This window comes from Triplophysa rosa, linkage group LG7 (assembly GCF_024868665.1).
Source record: "Triplophysa rosa linkage group LG7, Trosa_1v2, whole genome shotgun sequence".
NCBI lineage: Eukaryota > Metazoa > Chordata > Actinopteri > Cypriniformes > Nemacheilidae > Triplophysa > Triplophysa rosa.
The window spans coordinates 10138056-10157856 of record NC_079896.1 but is presented as its reverse complement, the minus strand read 5'-3'; the positions used below and the strand labels follow the sequence as shown (position 1 = coordinate 10157856).

The 19801-nt window shown below is 37.4% G+C and overlaps 2 protein-coding genes across 4 annotated transcripts in view; both read left to right on the top strand.

The window, feature by feature from the left end:
- The first annotated feature begins 844 nt into the window (after positions 1 to 844).
- Positions 845 to 2372, top strand: tmem69 (transmembrane protein 69). Of its 2 annotated transcripts, none has more exons than XM_057338421.1 (3): positions 845 to 944; positions 1139 to 1188; positions 1379 to 2371. In XM_057338421.1, exons 2-3 carry the CDS (start codon positions 1144 to 1146, stop codon positions 2087 to 2089), a joined length of 756 nt encoding a protein of 251 aa, XP_057194404.1. In that variant the 5' UTR covers positions 845 to 944; positions 1139 to 1143; the 3' UTR covers positions 2090 to 2371. The 2 variants fall into 2 exon arrangements, with proteins under 2 accessions (XP_057194404.1, XP_057194403.1); XM_057338420.1 differs by having other exon boundaries at positions 850 to 886; positions 1379 to 2372.
- Positions 2373 to 3327: 955 nt separating this feature from the next.
- The window catches only part of mast2 (microtubule associated serine/threonine kinase 2), a 133886-nt gene continuing 117412 nt past the window's right edge, over positions 3328 to 19801 (top strand). For both annotated transcript variants that reach the window (XM_057337233.1, XM_057337232.1), the window contains exon 1: positions 3328 to 4347. In XM_057337233.1, the coding sequence (XP_057193216.1) occupies positions 4267 to 4347 (81 nt within the window). In that variant the 5' untranslated portion in view covers positions 3328 to 4266. The remainder of the gene's footprint in view (positions 4348 to 19801) is intronic.

The following is a 19801-nucleotide window of genomic DNA, read 5'->3' as shown; positions in this document are numbered from 1 at the left end:
GGCATCTAAACATTTAAAAGTGTTGTCTATGGGATAATCAAACAAGTAACTAAAGTACTTACTTAACTAGGGCTAACTATAACATTTCTTGCTAATAATAATGTTTATAGTTTACCACTCTATAATCGTGTGGAAATATTTATAAGTCGTGTTTATATATTTATTTTATATTATTTAGCTATAAATACATTTTCTGACACCACTTGGACTGGAGCCCATCCCAGCATTTGGGCCACAGGCAGGGTAGGCCTAAACATCCTGAATAGGTGATTGAATAGATGTATAGACAATTTATATACAATGCCAATTTTAAACCAGTTGTAATAGTTTTGGCTCATTTTATTTAAAAAATCAATTATAGCCATTAATCCATTTTGTGCAGTATAACCACATCCATATACAGGCAAAGTAGTGCATCTGCCACATGTTGCTACATGCTGACTGCAGAGAAAGTTTCTGAAAACTAGAAAACTATATTTTCATGTCTATTAAATTTATAGTGTGCACGCACGCACATTATTCCTCTCCTATTTTGTCCTTACTGTATTTCTTTTATGATTGTCTTCCTTTTTCTTATTTTATGTTGTGGTTCAGTCATTCAGGCTTGCCTTTGAATATATTTTCATATCTATTAAATTTATAGTGTGTGTGTACATACGCACGCACACACTCTTTATTGTATAAAATATAGTATTTCTTGCAGTTATTCTAATCACTCAAGTCTTAGGAGACTCAAATTCACCCAAAGTGTACTGTAGCTATGCGTTATACCATATTTTAATTATATATTAGGTGCATGAAGGACTTCTATTACAACTTCCGCAAGACTTTTATTACCACTTTGCGGCCATCTTTCGTCTTGTTATGTGTGTGACTTCACATTGCTGTACGAGTAGTTATGACCTTCTGATTAATAAACCCAATTTTATTTTACGACATTAGAGGTATGGTTTTAAAATGCGTAATGATAGTATCTTACACATAATGACATGTGAATAATGAAATAAATGTACTAGCCTACCGGCTAACGGTGGGTCGACTGCTCGTGATTTCAGTTAAACGTTACCGGTGGAACTTGTCATTCACTTTTAATAGATCGCTGCAATGCTAAGAATTTAATATTTCCTATATTTTGCAGGTAAAATGTTGGCATGTATAATAGGACGAAATGTCTTTGGTCAATTTAAGGTAAGTTAAAGTAAACACGTTGCCATAATGTTGTAAAGGGGTGCTGTTAATGAAATCACATTACAGTTTTGTTTAAATTGCAATTTTTAAATAAACCTAAATATTTGAACACATAATATTCTGTGGTTTATTGGTATTATCAGCCAGAGACAATTGTATTCATTGCAATATTCTCTCTCCCGGTTAACAGATAAGACAGTGGACTGGCCTTTTGCAGGTGTCTAACACGTTTACATGTATAGGGCATCGGACCACTCACCCTTTACCACTGTTTACTAGAGGTTTATATGGACAGCTGTGCCCGAGACCTGTTGCAAGTGCTGTTCTGGGAGCCCAGTCATTTCACTGGTCTGCACAAAGATTAAAGAAACGGCCACAGGAAGAGAACCCACCAAAAGAACTTGACCTGATTCGTTATGACATGAGAGACCTGAAGAAAGCTCCCAAGCCAGCCCTCTATCTCGGATTAGCTGGTCTTATACCTTTCCTATCAGCTCCTCTTCTTATGGCTGTTTCAGAGGTCTATCTTCCTGAAGTTGCATTTGCTCAAGTCGCATACGGAGCCTCCATTGTTTCCTTTCTCGGAGGAACACGCTGGGGCTTTGCCTTGCCGGCTGGGAGTCCAGCAAAACCTGACTGGCTTAATTTAGCAAACAGTGTGGTTCCCTCACTAATTGCTTGGGTATCGCTTCTTTTTAGCCATGATATTACACAGTCTGCTATAATTGTGATAATGGGGCTTGGGATAGCATTGCATTATGACCTGTCTCTCCTGCCCACATACCCCAGCTGGTTTAAAGCACTGAGGACAATCCTCACAGCTGTAGCTTTTTTATCCTTGGTGGGTACTATTGTTATTAAACATTGTTATCCGGAGAAGAGGTATTACACTGATAATTGATTGATACGTTTTTGTAGCATGTTTGGTTACAAGAAGATGAATGATTAAACAAGAGTAAACTGACTGGTATCACTGGCACGATTTAATGTACAGTCTAAACATGTAAATATTAAATTGTTTGACCTGATCTTGTTGGCTGATTTTCTGTCTTAATTTCTTTCCCTATTGAAAACACAATTGAGTTTATTATTGAAAAGTTGTGAAATTTAAGCAATGATTATGACACCTTTATACCTTATACACTTCACATACTTTGCTTAGATCACTGACCTTGTGTTACTGTAAATAAAAATACGTTGACACAGACACAGTCTTAAAAGTCATCTGATGATTTTGTCAAGATAACACCAAAGAAAAAGTCAACTTTCTGTTCACAACATTTGTTGATTCCTGAATGTCAATTATGTGAAATTATTATATTGTATTATCTCTTTTTAATGACATTAGAGCAAAAACATGTAGCATTGGTCTGTAACACTGTAATTGTGCTTCTTTTATTGTTTTCGAAAAATGTATAGGTTGTTTAGTGCTATATTCAAATATATTTAATTTTCTTTTTAGATGTCCCATGTCTACACTATTTTTAAAATGAAAAGCAAAGGCTAAGCAAATGACTTTTTAACTAAATCCACCGGTTCATAATTCAGTACTGCAAACTTGCAAAACCTTACATTTTGATTTTCATTTAAACAAACGTAGAGATATTGTCTCTCTATCCATAGAGCCTACACTTAAAAATAACTACAATGATATGCTGAACAAATTTTAAGCCTTTTTCGCTCAGTGGAGCTTAAAATTCTATTGCATAAGGGCCCGGTTTCATAGACATGGCTTAGCCTAGTTAATTTAGGCTATTAAAGTCGCTTTTATTAAAATGCCTTAGAAAAAAAGATTACTGATGTGCATCTTGAGACAACACAACGGAACTGACATATTTTAAGATATGTCAGGGCAATATATTTTCAGTTAAAACAGCTCAGAATTCATTTTACTCTAGGACTAGTCTTAAGCCTTGTCTGTGAAACCGGGGCAAGATGTTCTAAATTCTGTGAAACAACAAACATTCGTGTCAGCAGATGGCAGCAAAGACACAGTAAAGTCGTTTTCACCCAAGAACCTCGACTTTCCCTCGCCATAAAACATGAGAGCAACGTTCTCAGATCAGTGTTCAGGTTTATGCGCAAGACTCCACAGTACAGGTCCAGCTCATAAAGAGTGAACTCAGATCAGGATACAGGAAAGAAGCAATTGCCGTTCTTAATCCGCGCTTCAGGAAGCTACACTTCCACACAGAAGAAAACCGACGACATGGACCGGTTGTGATTATTAGCCAATACAATCGCCACTGAACATTCTTTTGGACCAGTCGGACTGATGTTTAAAGACTAGAGAGTCCGGGACTCAAGGAGAAATGCGTATGATATGATTCACGAAACACGATGAACAGTTGAGCTCACGTTGTGTTCAGGTCGGTGGTGGCAAGTATCTCGTCAGTCAAGCAGTTGACTGAATAAAAAGTTTGTCATTTTTAGGTCTTTGTTTTCGGTATGTCTAAAACAACCGCGGAATGATAATGCATTAGTTGCCAGAGAAGTGAAAATCCATTGGCTGACTTCAGCCTCAACCAAGCACGTTGGAAATGCTGCATTATTCAGTGTATGTTGACCTGACGTTATAAGCAGAGGAGTCAGTGCGTCGTTTGACGGACACGAACGTGACGAGTTTATTTACATGAGATTTTTAAACGGTCCCTTTATTTTTGTTAAACAACAAAGCAGTTTATTTTGCGGATGTTGTTCAACTTTATCAGCGAACAGCTAGCAGGCTAGCGGATTTTGGAGGAGTCCGCCGGCAGACTTGGCGCGCTAAAACAGCACAGTTTACAGAGAACCATACACATTAAATAAGATTAAGGAAAACATCGGCGTGCTCAAATGGCAACGCATATTGTAAATTAAAAGTGAGGAGAGCAGCATTCAAACCCGGAGTCGGAAGGGCGAACCTGCGCTCCTCATTGATTCTGCCTTTGTGTTCGTGGATCAGAGTTGAGAGGTTTGCTCACTATGTATCGGAGCAAGATTTGTTCCAACATCTAAATGCACTGATCACCAGTCAGTCAGGTTAATCGAAATAGTGATCGAGTAGAGTAAGTGTTTACTCAGTCCACATCCTGCAGTATGAAGAGAACCGAGATCAAAAACAAAAGGAAGCTCTGTACATGTGAGCAGCAAGACAGCAGCACCGAAGGAAAAGAAGAGGTAAGTGATCGTTCATTAGATGTACATGCCAATATTGTACGTACTCTGTTTCCCCCTATAGAAATACAGTTCTAAGGGTATTGGTTGATGTGAACATTGAACCTTTCAAAATTGAGGTCATCAAGTCATGAGATTAAGGCAGTGTCAGGACTTCTGCTTTGTTGAGTCAAGTGAAGTGGTATTCAATTGATGTCCTTTCTTTCTTTCTTTCTTTCTTTCTTTCTTTCTTTCTTTCTTTCTTTCTTGCTTTCTTGCTTTCTTTCTTTCTTTCTTGCTTTCTTTCTTGCTTTCTTGCTTTCTTTCTTGCTTCCTTCCTTCCTTAACAATTTTCAACTGGTAGCCATAACCATACAACCCTCTAGAGATCAGAGTGCAAACTTGAGTTTTATGTCTTGTGTTTTATGTATACCCATTTTGTACATTTAGCTTAAAACATTCTAAATGTTGTTTCTGTCCCATGTTTAATTACAACATAGCATTTCATGGTGAGGTTTGGATAAGTACAGTAAGTCTGTGAATGAGTTTTCCGGGGATAGTTTTTTGTCTCATTAATCTATATTAATTTCCCCGCAGCGAGCATTTGAATATTCTGATTGACTGTCGAAATGTGAAAATTAAAAAAAAAATGTATTAATTGATATCAATCCCAGTTAGGGCTGTCACGATTATGAAATTTGATTGACGATTAATTGTCTAATAAATCATTGCGATTATGACGATTAATTGTCTGTTTTAGGGCTTTGACATTTAATTCTCATACATTTTTGATTCAGCGATTGAAACGACCATATTGTTCTGAATGCAAGACTATGTTTTTTTCTTGGAAATACATTGGAAAAAATTGGGTCATCATATATTTAAGGTTTAGGCTTTTACCTGTCAATAATACAACCACCAAATACTTCTAAATTAAGTAAATTGATCAGGTGTGAATTGAAGCCACCATTAAAATGCTATCAGTCTTAGAAAAGCTTCTAGTCTGTTTTTTTCTCACTTGCAAGACTACAATTAAATTTGACTTGTGTGTTAATGAGATTTTGGTAGACTGGTTTTCACACTGAGATTTGCTTAAATAATATTAAATTGTACTGCAGGTAATTTGTATATGTTTTAGTTTTTTTTTTAAAGTGATTGTGTTGTGGTGGTACATTTTACAAGTATTACCATGCTTTAGTAACAATATATACACTAAAATATGCAATATGCAGATACGCTACAGCTCCCCCTAGTGTCTTCTATAGAGATGTGCAATAATTGCGATGATCTGAAACCATCGCGATGAGGTCAAACAATCGCGATGAGACGATTATTTAATAATCGTGACAGCCCTAATCCCAGTTACAGCTCTGAATACAATGCAGTAGATTTAGTGTTAACCGAAAAGCTCACTTTTGTGTAAATTCGACTTTCGTTTCCTTTTCTGCAGTAAAGCATTCTATCCAATTTTACTGTGAATCAGAATGATACAAATCTTACTAGAGGTTTGGCTGTTATTTCTTAGGGGCTCTGCTTTTTATGTTTGCAACCTTTCGGTGGTGAGCTAAGCTTTTGTTGGATTTAGTTTTGATTTAGAAGTTCCTGTCCTGCTAAACCACATCATTGTAAAAATCCGTTGATGAGCACAGACGGCTTGGACTGGTTTGAAAAAGCTTTTACATAAGCAACTCAAATCAGCTTTTCATCCTCATATTTACTTGTATGAATATTTCTGATGATTAGAAAGATGCGCTGACACAACTGCACTTAGTTAGATAATGGAAAATGGGTTACAACATGTTGTTGATGTTACTGAAGATGAATTCCCTTTTGGCATGTAGGCTCCATGCTTAACGTTTACACTGAAACAAGCCAAAAGAAGGCAGCACTCTACTATGTGCCTGTTGACATTGCTATAGTAAGTTCTGTTTGTTGCGTCTGTCTTGTTAAAAGTACTGTAGGTGCCACCTTCTCACCAGTTAGTTTGTGGGGTTAAAAAATATTCAGTTTATTGGTCCATCATTGAAGTTATTTGAAGTACGGAGAGCATCCTCGGGTGACATCCATGAATAGTACAGTTTTATTTATAAGAGAACATTTAGATTATACATTAACTTCATAGGCTTTATGATGGGGTAAATATATAACTGGGATTTTGCTTCTGTGTACTTAATGAGTCAGTGAAGGATTTCACTTTCTGTTGCAATATGTAGTCTGTCATATACAATGCACAAGTATCTGGACATTTGCTGTATAATTGGTTGTTGGCACATGACGTGATGGCACTGCGCGAAGTCAAAACAAACTCAAAATACCTATGTTTTGTGTCGTTTTTGACTGTTCAAATCGATAAAACCATGAAAGGTGTTATATTGTGTAGCAAAAGTTGATGTTCATGAGGGGGCAAATGCGAGTATTGACTGAGAAACGGAGATAAAAGTGACTTTTAAACCTGAATCTGCGGTTGGGATGAGCCGATCCGGATGACTTTCTAAAACGATTAACAAGGTTTTACGTACCTAAACAACAACCAGGTGAGCTCAAATTATTGGTTTCATTTAATTCCTAGGTAAAGTAAATTATGTCAAAACGGTTAAATCTTTGGAACATGGAACATGTAATTACACCATTTAAATTAGTTAAACCAGATAGATTTTAGTAGACTCAATATAATGTAGATTTTGTCGACTAAAACTAAAATGATGGAGATGACTAAAATATGACTAAAACTTAATTGCATTTTAGTCAAAAGACTGTGACTAAACCTAAATCAAAATTTGCAGTACAGCAGGTTCAGTTAAGCCTTAAAATGTTAAAATTCTTTATTAAGTTGTATGTGCAACAAAAAAAGTTACTGAAATTGTTAATATTTTGAAAATAAATGTTATTTGAATTTCAGTTTCATTTTTGAATTTTGTTCAAAATATCAAGATGTGTATCGTATCGTGAACCCAGCATCGAGATATGTACCGAATCGTGAGCTGAGTGTATCGTTACACCCCTATTATGCAGTAAAAGAGCAGCAGGTGGATCTCTACAGTAGCCTAACGTTACTTCAGAGCTGAAGCGTGTGTACAGACCAAACTTCCCTTGCATTTACAACAAGTCAACTGCCCGCACACCCATCATATCCCATTGCAAAACATTCATTCCCTCGCTCTTATTTTATTTATTAAAGGTGGGGTGTCTGATTTACGAATTACGCTTGTTTAGACAAAGTCGGGCCGAGTACCAAAACAACCTTGTAGCCAATCAGCAGTAAGGTGCACAGGACGGACATTAGTTGAGCCAAGCGCTGACGAAAGCATAAGATGGGGGTAGGGGTGATTTGAACATCAATAACGGCTAAGAGAAATCGGACACCACGCCTTTAATGACGTCATCGACTAGTCGATGCTGAGCAACAGCCAAGAAACCTTAAAGATTGACAGAGGAGTGGACTAAATGTATCCGGACACGTGCAAACCTGGTGACCAACTATCAGAAATGTCTGACCTCTGTGCTTGCCAACAAGGGTTTCTCCACCAAGTACAAAGTTATGTTTTGCTCGGGATCAAATACTTATTTCACTGACTGAAATGCAAATCAATTTATAACCTTTATATAACATTTTTTTCCAGTGATTTTTTTATATTTTGTCTTTATCAGTTAAAATAAACCTACCATAAAAATTATAGACCCTTCATTTCTTTGTAAGCAGGCAAAATTACAAAATCAGCAGGGGATCAAATACTTATTTCCCTCACTGTATATATATATATATTATACACAGTATATTTTTTTTGGACATTGTAAAATAAATCATCATCCAAACTGAATTCTCTTGGACTTTGAATTATTGTGTGAATCAATGTAACCTGTGGTTTTTGCTATCCTGGGTTATTTGACTCTTTGACCGGATCCATCCTGTCTGGCGCCCATACAGCTGAAATTTGTTCGGGCGCCTTATACAGTGCCTTGCAAAAGTATTCACCCCCCTTCATTTTATTCACAATTTTTATGTTGCTGCCTTATCTTAAACTACTTTAAATAAATAAAAAATACATTAACCTACACGCCATGCACAATAAAAACCAAAAAAAACAGATTTGTGACAACTTTGCAAATTTATTAAAAATTAAAAACTGAAATAAGTACATGCGGCATATACCTCTCAATAAAAGGTGCAACAGCTGAAAATGCATATCAAAGTAAAAACCAAGAAATGAGGTCAAAAGAACTGCCAGTAGAGCTCTGAGACAGGATTGTATCAAAACACAGATCTGGGCAAGACTTCTGGAAAAAAATCTGCTGTATTGAAGGTTCACAGAAGCATGTAGCCTCCATTAATCCTTAATGAAAGAGGTTTGGAACCACCAGATCTCTTACTTGAGCTGACCTCCTGTCCAAACTGAGCCATCGATGGAGCAGGGTCTTGGTTAGAGCGGTGACCAAGAAGCTGATGATTACTCTGGTTGAGCTCCATGATCATATATGGAGATGGGAGAAACTTGCAGAAGGACAAACATCACTGCAACACTCCACCAATCTGGGCTTTATTGCAGAGTGGCTAGACTCTGATCAGTGGCCAGCCTTTGCTCAGTGAAGACACTTGAAATATGCAAAAACGTACCTTTCAAACTGTCAGAAACAAGATTCTCTGGTCTGATGAATCTCAGTTTCATGCATCATGTCTGGAGAAAACCAGGCACTGCTCAACACCTGTACAATACCTTCTCAACAGTAAAGTGTGGTGGAAACAGCATCGTGATGTGGGGGTGTTTTTCAGCTGCGGGGACTGGGGCATTTGTCAGAGTAAAAGAAAAACAAAATGCAGAGATAATGATCATGAAAACCTAGCCCAGAACCTCGGACAGGACAGAAGGTTCATTCTCCAACATGACAATGATCCTAAGCACACAGCTTAAACAAGAGTGGCTTATAGACAGCACTGTCAATGTCCTTGAGTGTTGTCGTAGTACCACAGACTAGTCAAAAATACAAAGCACCTCTCTGTTCTGCAAAAGTTTGAGTGTGTCAAATGGGATTAATAAATAAACAAACCCAACAGATCAAATTTGCTCTCTCATCACTACTCGTCATTAGAACTGGTTTAGTAGATCAAGTTATTACTTGTAATATCAATAAACAATGAATGCTATGCTACTGTGTGTGGCACTGCCCATGAGAACAGTCATGGTGGTGGTGTTGTTGACAGACCAGCCTGAGGGCATGTTACAGCTGGAGTTAGTGAGTCTCCATTGCAGGTGGTTCTCCGCAGAAACCACCTTATTTTTGGCGTAAATGTGGGCACCGCCATCTTTGAGCTGTTTGTGTTCAGACTTCCGTTGAGCCAATATAGCTAATGGCAGTCATATTGCGAGTGAGACAAGTGTGCTGTTTTGCTGGCTAGTTAATATTTATTAACTATATATAGATCACCCTATGATCTGCATCCATAATTCATTATTTAGCCTACTGAATGCCCTTTCTCCTTGACAGTTTACCTTCTTGACTACAATCACTTATAAACATTGTTCAAAGGCAGGCATTTATGACGAGAGTGACACTAAATGTAGAAAAATATAATTATTATATATCAACAAAACATATTTAGCACAACTAAATAAACAGTATGGAAATGGTGGTATAATAATATTAGCTATATAAAATTTAGCTGTTAGCATTTTTATATGTATTTAGCAGTTTAAAACTTAACAGGCTAAAGCAAACCTTCCTGCCATCGGATCACAGCTGCATGACTAAGTTAACAGTTACAGGACATTACATTTTCATTAATTTGGCAGACGCCTTTATCCAAATCACATTTAACATTTTGTCAACACCAGTGTTAATTTTGACAGCAAATTTTGATTTAGTTTTAGTTATAGTCTTTTGACGAAAATGCAATTTACTTTTAGTCAAATTTTAGTGTATCCCCATCATTTTAGTTTTAGTCTAGTTTTAGTCGACGAAATATGAAAAACATTTTAGTCGAATAAATATACATTATATTTAGTCTACTAAAATCTAAATGGTTTAAATCATTTACTTGGTGTAATTAAATGTTCCATACAAAGATTCAACTGTTTTGACATAATTTACTTCACCTTAGAATGAAATTAAACCAGGTCATTACCTTTATTTTCAGAAAAGTTCAGTAACTAGATTTGCATTGTTGGAACACAGAATATTAGACCATTAATGACATGTTCCAGTTCGTTCAATCCCATTTGACTCAATTGACTCGTTAAGTAGGGCGTGTTCATTCAGTTCATTCAACCAATGAAACGCTCTGACAGGGCTCACACTCAAAGGCTATTGGCTCATGGCATGACTCTTTGAAGAAAGAGCTGCACTGTCTTTGCCTGATACAGCAATGAATGAGAAATAGCTTTCATATAAATTGTATTACATTTCTTTAGTCATGCAAACATGTTACATACTTGGTTCGAATGTACAGTTTGACTCACTTCATCACTTCTATAATCAGTAGAGGACAGCGCTGGTTTCTTTTTGCTGACTTCATGTTGCATTTCACGTTATGCAGCAGCTCGTGTTAAGTTAACATAGGCATATAAAAACACTTGAGCTTCCTTTGTAATGTGTTTTGGGGTAACTCGCCTGCAGTCGCGCTTCAAGTTTGCGGCGTTTTACCGGCGATCGTGAAGGAAAATAAGACGCTTTGTAACCCGCGTGGAGACACAGAATACATGTGTGTGCTTCCCCTTCTCCCAGAGACTTCTCTCTACCGTTTATATGAGATATGCACATGCGCGCAAACTGATGTCCGCCAGGTGGGACAAGAATATTTTCGTCTCGTTTTTATTAGTTGACGAAAATGTCAGTATATTTTTATTACAATTTTTGTTATCATGCATTCATTTTTATTTAGTTATCGTCTCGTTTTCGTCAGTGAAAACATGTCGTTAACGAATACTTTTCGTCATAGTTTTCGTTAACGAAATTAACACTGGTCAACACGCTAAACAGTACTGATAGCCTAGTTTACCAGGCCAAGTTACTATGAGGATTAAAGCTGAAATAAATAAGGGAGAGAATGAACAACATGAAATAATGTCTTTGTTTAATAGACATGAAAACAGACAATTATTGGTTAGTATGTTTTTAGTTGTTTTTAGAAAGTTGAGATGGATGCTGCAGCTCGGTGGAGACCTGCGATACAAGAGCAACCAGCCGTCTCCATTCTTCCGTTATTAGTTGTAATGATCCAGGAATGTTTGCTATACACAAATTCGTGGTCTATGTCATATACAAATTTCGACCGACTTTCCCACTGTGCATGCAAGTTACTGGTAACTTAACTTATGTCTCTGTGCTTTTATAGTTGCGCATCAAAGACCCGTCAACTCCGAGAAAAAATACTAAACAATTGAATATATCTTCATATGATATATCAGGTCACTTCATCCTCCCACTGTGTAATACATCGCGGGTGTGAAAAATATTCACCAGAGCTGTTTTTTATAGTGTTTTGAGCGTGCTCCCGCGATACCACTTACATTGTTTTCAATCGGCCGGCTAATAAAATGGAAGTCTCAAGACAAAAAGGAAGTACATCACATCGTTTACTTCCACGTTAAAAAATAAGGTGGATAAGACCGGTTGGAAACTAGACAGGAATGCTGCAAGCAGGAGCCTGTGTATGTACCAGGAGAACATGTCATAAAACAGCTGTTTTAATGCAGAGGGAGGAACTGTTCTGGCTGTTATACCAGTCACAAGAGAGGGGAGTGGTTCAATGTCTTGCTTGAGTGAAGGGCAAAGAGTAAGGAATCTTAGTTTCGTTGTCTTAAAGTAACCAGTGTCATACAAACCTAGAAAATGTATATTTTTCTGCTCTTATGCATGATAATGTGATAATAGTCACTTACCAAAATAATTAATTTATTAATAAATATCTAAACATGCAAGCTATGATCTTGTGACTCTTCATTCACCTTTTAAATGGGTTTGCAGGAGTGGAATTGGTTGGAAAAACATCCTGTTGTTCTTTGTAGGCCTGTTCTTGGAAAGCCTTGTTGCTCCATCCTTTGAGATCGTTAGTTTACTGACCGACCACACAACTGCAGAATCCAGAGGTGATCGCATTGAATTACAGCATGAAGTTATTGCTCTGAGCAGTTTAATGCAACAATTTTGTGCTGATCTATTTTTTTCATGAGCAAAACTAGTTCAAAGGTCAAAGGTAATCTGTTAGGCTAATAGATAGCCAAATTCGTTTTTGTTTTCTGAGGCATCCTAGCCTTCCCTCAAACTTTTACTGCCCTCTAAGTAACATTGTTTGAATATTTCTCAGAAATAAATATGCCTTAAAAAAATAAATCTTATCAGAACAGACACGACGCTACCCGAGAGCATAATGTCAAAGAAATCTTTTTACAGATATTCATGATTATGTCAAATGTACAGTACATTATTATTTTCATTTTTTTATTCTTGTTACTCCTATTATGTCCCTGTTTCCTTGTTTCTGCTCTTCTCTCACCTCCTCATAGCCATACGAGCTTTCCCTCGGTCGTTATCAGGTATTTCTTAAAATGGGCAACTCTTGCAGTGGCATTATATGGCTAGTCTGCACACATTGTTTGAACTGGTGGACCAGATTAAAGCTGCTCTGTAGAAGATGTCCTTGTCCCTGTTCCTTGACTTTTCACATTCTGTGTAATTATTTAAATTCTTTGAGATTACAACCCATGCTTATTCATGTTATATTAAGCCTTGCATGGATAGGTTGGAACCTGTCTGTAATGCTTTTTACATGTATTACACACCGATTAAAGGCTATTAACATGTGTCCGGTAATACTGCCAAAACAACAAGCAGTGCTTGACATTAACGATTAGGGATGTAACGATTCACCGTGAGCCGGTTGAAAATCGGTTATAATGAGTGACGATTCAATTCGGTTGAGGCTTGAACTGAATCGCAATACATTATTAAAAAAAAAGGGCCGCTATTTTCACTGCAAACCTAAACGTGGATGCTGATATTTCTTAAATGCAAACAATCCAAGAAAAGCACAGACAGTATTAGTTTGTTTATATTAAAGAGACTTTTTCTATTATTAATTTGTTATAAAATCGCAGTTTACTTTTGTTATTTGAAATAAAACATTATTTTATTATGCAAAGAAACGTAAAGCATTTAAGAAATAATGCAAGGGAAGTTGTTCATTTCTAATTTGTTTCAACTCATTTTTTAAAAATAAATCGTGAGTAAATCGTGAATAAATCGCATCGTGAGATCAGAATCGTGAATCGCATCGCATCGTGAGCTGAGTGAATCGTTACATCCCTATTAACGATTGTCCGCTTGTCCGGGACTAGTGAGTGTTTTGTATAGGCAAGTGAGACAGAATTTTACTTGCCCGACCAGACAAGTAACTTGAAAAAAATAACACTCAGGGCTGTACAGTGCAACATATATGTAGAATAATAAGAATAAGTGCATTAGACAGAGCTAAGTGTTTGTGTGAAGTGGGTTTGAGGATTTATCTGTCTGCACTGTATATGAGGATATAAACACAAACTTAATCTCCAGAGTTGTTCTGAGAGTTTATTTTACGAGCATTAAACTGTTTGAGTGAAGCTATCGTCAAACATACTAAAACTCAAGCGTCTTCCCGACGACCCGTCAAAATAAAAGTCCCGTTAACTTGAACACTCAGTCGAAACAAATTAACAAATCAAATATTCTTAAGATCTTCCTTCAGTCTGTAGTTTCGCGATCTACTCCAGTGCGGCGCCTTTCTCTCTCACCTGTCACAATGCAGGGGTGCAGTGATCTGCGCGAGCATATAGAATATGCTCATTCATGCGTTTTCAGAAGTCACCTATCATATTAAACTTGAGTACCTACCTATAAAGTAATATTGCATACGTCGTATCTTCGAAGCGTATTTAGTTTTATAACATTTATAAAAGAGAGATACAGCTGTACGATTATTTCCAGAAAAAGACGAGCTGCTGGAGTCAGGCAGGGGGGACGGAACTACAGCACGAGCACACAAAACATCATCGCATTATCCCTTCGTGTTGTTTACATTATGCACATACGCGCCGATTGCCAACAAAACACAGACATATGACTTAACATCCATCACTGAACATAACCCATAACATCCATCTCTGAAATACCGTGAACAAACAAACACACCTCAACTTCTCTCACTATCGCAAGGGCAACGAGCTGCAGGCCCACAGCGCAGTCAATCTTGGCGCAGACAATCTTGATAAGCGGGTCTTCTGATCGCTCGTCGGTTGGCGCGTTAGTGGGCTATTTCTTTCGCCTTACCATGGGCGTTCTTTTCCGGGAGAATTGCCTAATAAAAGGAATAGGATCCCTGTTACGAAACAGGGATCCAGACTTATAAAAAACTTTCAGAAACAAGTTGGAGTGCTGGGGGAGTGTATCAAGCACAGAAAACTATGTCATACGTCCAACTCGTTTTTTAACAAGTTGACCATGTTAAGCATGAGAAGCCAGCACGTCAACAGTGTAAAGAAGTCAGAATGCATAACATAGCATGTTATCCCACCTTTAAAAACACCATATTAACATTAAAAACTTGATTTTCACCACAGGGGGTTTGTAAGAAATATGCCATCACAGAAAAAATATGTTTCATATCAAATGCCCAAAGTGAATTCACATGTGTGTCTGTGATGTTTAATATTTACAGTGTTACAATGCTGATCTGGCTCTTAAAGAATTTCTTTTGACAAGAAGTACATCATTGAGATTAGGGGTGGGCGATCGATCTTGAAGGCATCCTCGATCCATCATCTAAAACAAGAGGTGTGTTCGACATCATTCAGCGCTGCACAGACCCATTGGTGTATGACACTGAAGCACCGCGAGAGCAGAGAGCTCTGTATGCTTTCGAATCACTCTCGCTATGCTGAGAGGTCTCAGGCGTGCGATACAGTTTTGCAGGAGCATTAGACAGAGCGGCTTGTTTCTGTGAAGTGTGTTTATACTTGTGCTTGTTTGTGTGACTGTGTGATTGTGTTAATCAATGCCGCATTTAACATTTGCTATAGTAAGGTTCAAAAACACTATATTATCTAGGAATTTTACTGCAGTTTCCTATAGGCTTAGTAAATACTATATTGTATACTATATATTAAATACTTTATACTACAGTATTTTTATGTGGACAAATATATTACTATTGTATAGTAAAAAATGGACAACACGGAACAATAAAAAAATGGGTAAACTAAAAATGATATGACCCTAATTTATCCATTTGTCTATTTATGTGATGATCTGCATTTGTATTTTTTAAATAACACACGTTTTATAGTTGTGCTACCTGTACAATTGTTTAGCCTGTGCGACATAACTTTAAACCTCTGTAGCACCAGTGCTATGTGCAAAAAAGTTAATGTACTGTATTTCAATTCAGATCGTGGATCGCGATTCTTTGTTATGAAGATCGTGATATGCTTTTTTGGGAAGATCGCCCAGCTCTAATTGAGATTGTGCGCGAGTTTGTTTGTATGTGTGCAAATCCATATTGATTGTCAGTGGATTATAGAGTGGTTTTGGCGAAACAGGAATTACTGTCCACAAGCAGAGTGTAATGGTGCAGAAAGGATAGGCTAACTCACTGTGCACTGCAGTGAGCAAAGTGTTTCTGTACAGCCTGGCCCTAACACTTCATCATTGATGTAACAGTAAACTAGTAGAGAAAATTAAAGAAAAAATAATTAAATACAGTTATAGTATCTGATAGGGGTGTGACGAGAGCCTATGTGTCTCGCGAGAACTCAATTTCCTTACGCAATTGCCATGATGGAGTGCTGGGCTCGAAATTGCGATCATTTTAGTCGCATATGCTCCCTAAATTTAACCTGTGCAAGCTCAAAATATATTTGGAAGCATTTGTGTGAGTGCACATTTTGTTGTGGTGCAACCTGTTTTCATTAATGTACAGAACACGCTAATAACTGCACAAAGTATGTGCGTGCTGTGAGCTACAGTGACCGGCCCGGCCATTCATAGACAACGTGATTTTCCATCCCACGGTGCTACTTTCCCACCATTTTCCTATGTAAACACACGCTAGATGGACTGGTTTAACGTTCGTGTGCATCTCTCGCAACTGCAGCGCCTCGCGCATAAGCAGTAGTGTTTACGGCGGATCGCGCTGCCAGGAGCGCTTTGGGAGAAACAGCGAGCGGCTGAACAGCAGCTGAGCTGACTGTACCGCAAGTACAGAATGGCAATTGAAAGTTCACATTACGTTATTTTAAATACATTCACAGGCAAACCTTTTCACAAATGGATCATCTGTCTCTTACATATGTGCAATGTAAGCATAAAACATGATGTGTTTATGTAGTTTTAACTGTTTCTCTGAAGGCTATGAGGTTTCAGTCAGTGTAGGAAGGAGGATTGACAGTGTGTTATGATCGCCACCTCTGCTAACACGAGCACTTGGCAAAATCATATAGCGAAAACAACCACAGCTCTTTACTAATAGCTGCGCCTGTTAAGAAAACAAAGCATCAATTTTGTGCAATTACTGCCTGTCATTTGAGTTTGTGACGAAACATCTTGCAGTGTTTACATATTGTTTATTACTGCATAATATAATTCATTAAAATAGAAGTTTAATGTGTTTCATAACGTATAAGTTGATTTTATAATGCATTTCATAAAGTACAAGTTGATTTTATGCCTATATTTTTTGCATTTTGTGTTAAGGTGAATAAAATGCAATTTTTCCCTATATATTTCATCACTGAGGATTCTTAAAAAAATTCTGAAAGTCTCGTCTCGTTTGCGTGAACCCAGTCTCGTGTCTCGTCTCATGGGATAAGTGTCTCGTCACACCTCTAGTATCTGGTCATTTTTGGGTGTTTTGCATTTTGGCGTCTTAGCAAACATCACCATACCTCTATTTAGACTACATGGCAAATCAGACCTTGCAGATAGGGCTGTCACGATTATGAAATTTGACTGACGATTAATTGTCTAATAAATCATTGCGATTATGACGATTAATTGTCTGTTTTAGGGCTTTGGCGATTATGACGATTAATTGTCTGTTTTTGAGCTTTGACATTTAATTCTCATACATTTTTTATTCAGCGATTGAAACGACCATATTGTTCTGAATACAAGACTATGTTTTTTTATTGGAAATACATCGGAAAAATTGGGTCATCATATATTTAAGGTTTAGGCTTTTACCTGTCAATAATACAACCGCCAAATACTGGTAAATTAAGTAAATTGATCAGGTGTGAATTGAAGCCACCATTAAAATACTATCAGTCATAGAAAAGCTTCTAGTCTGTTTTTTTCTCACTTGCAAGACTACAATAAAAGTTCATTTCTATGACTGGTTTTCACACTGAGATTTGCTTAAATAATATTAAATTGTACTGCAGGTAATTTGTATGTTTTAGTTTTTTTTTTTAAGTGATTGTGTTGTGGTGGTACATTTTACAAGTATTACCATGCTTTAGTAACCATATATTAGGGCTGTGTATTGGCAAGTGCCTCCCGATACGATACATATCACGATAGATGGGTCACGATACAATATATTACTATGTATTTTGATACGATACACACTTGCGATATATTTCAATACTTTAAATAGAAAATGTAAAAAGTAGAGCTAGAAATACAACATGCAGTGCACCACCGGGGGTTTTCTGTAAGGATAAGTGTAAAAACATCCCTTACCTCTGCAGAGTGGCCATGATGTGCAATCAGAGGTTTGGGTTTAGATCAGAGGTTTGGGTTCTCAAACTGTGGATTGTGCCCCTCAAGTGGGTAGCACAGGGGAATAAGGTGGCTCACGCAAGTCACTTGGCTGTTGTGGTGCATTACAGTTAAAACAATGAACATGGGCAGTATAAAACCCCTGGTTCATCCGCGCTGTAAATGTGCTGGTGTCACATCCGTGAAAGCACAATAAATGTCATTGTTACTTTTCTTAATAAACTTTTTGTCTAATGCACTGCAGTAGCCAAGTGACTTGTGTCATGACTTGCGAAGCCTACAAACAGCATTTCTTTTATATAACTCATTACTCCATTACTTATTTTAAAAAGCAAAGCACACCCACACATCAGCTCTGAGAGCTCCAGGCGTTCTTATATTTTTCGCCATGCTCGCTTCCACTTACTTTTGGCCGTATGTATATGACATGATTAAAAAATATATATCGATAGTAGAGGTATCACTATCGATACACTATCGAAAATATTTTTTTGCGATAGTTAAATGTATTGATATTTTTGCACAGCCCTACCATATATACACTAAAAAATGCAATATGCAGATGCACTACAGCTCCCCCTAGTGTCTTCTATAGAGATGTGCAATAATTGCGATGATCTGAAACCATCGCGATGAGGTCAAACAATCGCGATGAGACGATTATTTAATAATCGTGACAGCCCTACTTGCAGATCTTTTGCACTACTGATGTTTTGTTACAATACGTAACAGTTGTGCAATTTGCATATAGCATAGTTGTGAGACAGAATGCTGTCTGAGATGGCTGGAATGTGTACATCATAATCACTCGTTGAAAGCTGGGATTAATGACAATGTTTGGGGTTAAAACAATACTGGGTGCTGTCATACTTGCGGTTAAAGTAGGTGTTGGGAAGCAAAGAGCGTAAGCTTCATTTGCAGTGTTAGTTTATGTAAGAGTTAGGCTAATAATCTTCTCCTGTTTAAATTCAGTGTGTAAACCAGCATACATAGGCACACATACACATTCTCATGCGCTTTGGCTTAGCAGATGGAATAGGATACTTTGTTTGTGTACAAGTCAGGTTAACGTTCATCTGTTTGAGAAATGGGTAAACCACAAATTTTCACACAGAAAGCATTCCCACCAGGCTCTTTGTGTACACCAACATGTCAAAGTGCACTGACTGGGTAGTGGGCACTGACTGGGTTGTCATTGATAACCTCAGGAAGTAAACTAGGGGGATCAAATATGTTGTTTGATGTCGTTAAATTGTGTATATTAGAATCTTTACCAGTTACCATACCCCTTTAAAAGGACATCTGTGCCAAAGTTCATTATAATTGGTTTGTGAGATTCAATATTTGACAAAAATTAGACTGCTCTTCGAAGCTTCATCTGCAGGAGGTGTGAGACACCCTGAAAAGTCTGTGTAAACACTATTGGTTTTCATATTAATCACCAACACTTTGCAGGAGACCAAGAATGAAAACAGACCAGGCATGACTGACTTCAGACCAATAGCCAAATAATTGATGTTCCATTGGCTTTGTCTGCAGCCCTCTGACTTGCACTGCTGATGTGTGCTGTGCTTTAAAAACGCTTTAAAAATGTCATCACATACCATGTCTAATGATTAAAGGCAACAAACATAAAACTGTATTAGATTGGATGGATTGGATTTGGCTATTGCTGAGAGTGTTTGATAAAAATACTGGGAAAAAATACCTAAAAATATTCTGATTGGACTGG

What these genes read in the sequence shown, in the direction of transcription:
- tmem69 (XM_057338420.1), top strand. Translation starts at nt 865, where the DNA reads ATGTGTGTGACTTCACATTGCT. An exon ending in GTGTGTGACTTCACATTGCT is followed by an intron (nt 887 to 1,138) that starts GTACGAGTAGTT and finishes TATATTTTGCAG; the next exon opens with GTAAAATGTTGGCATGTATA. An exon ending in ATGTCTTTGGTCAATTTAAG is followed by an intron (nt 1,189 to 1,378) that starts GTAAGTTAAAGT and finishes CCCGGTTAACAG; the next exon opens with ATAAGACAGTGGACTGGCCT.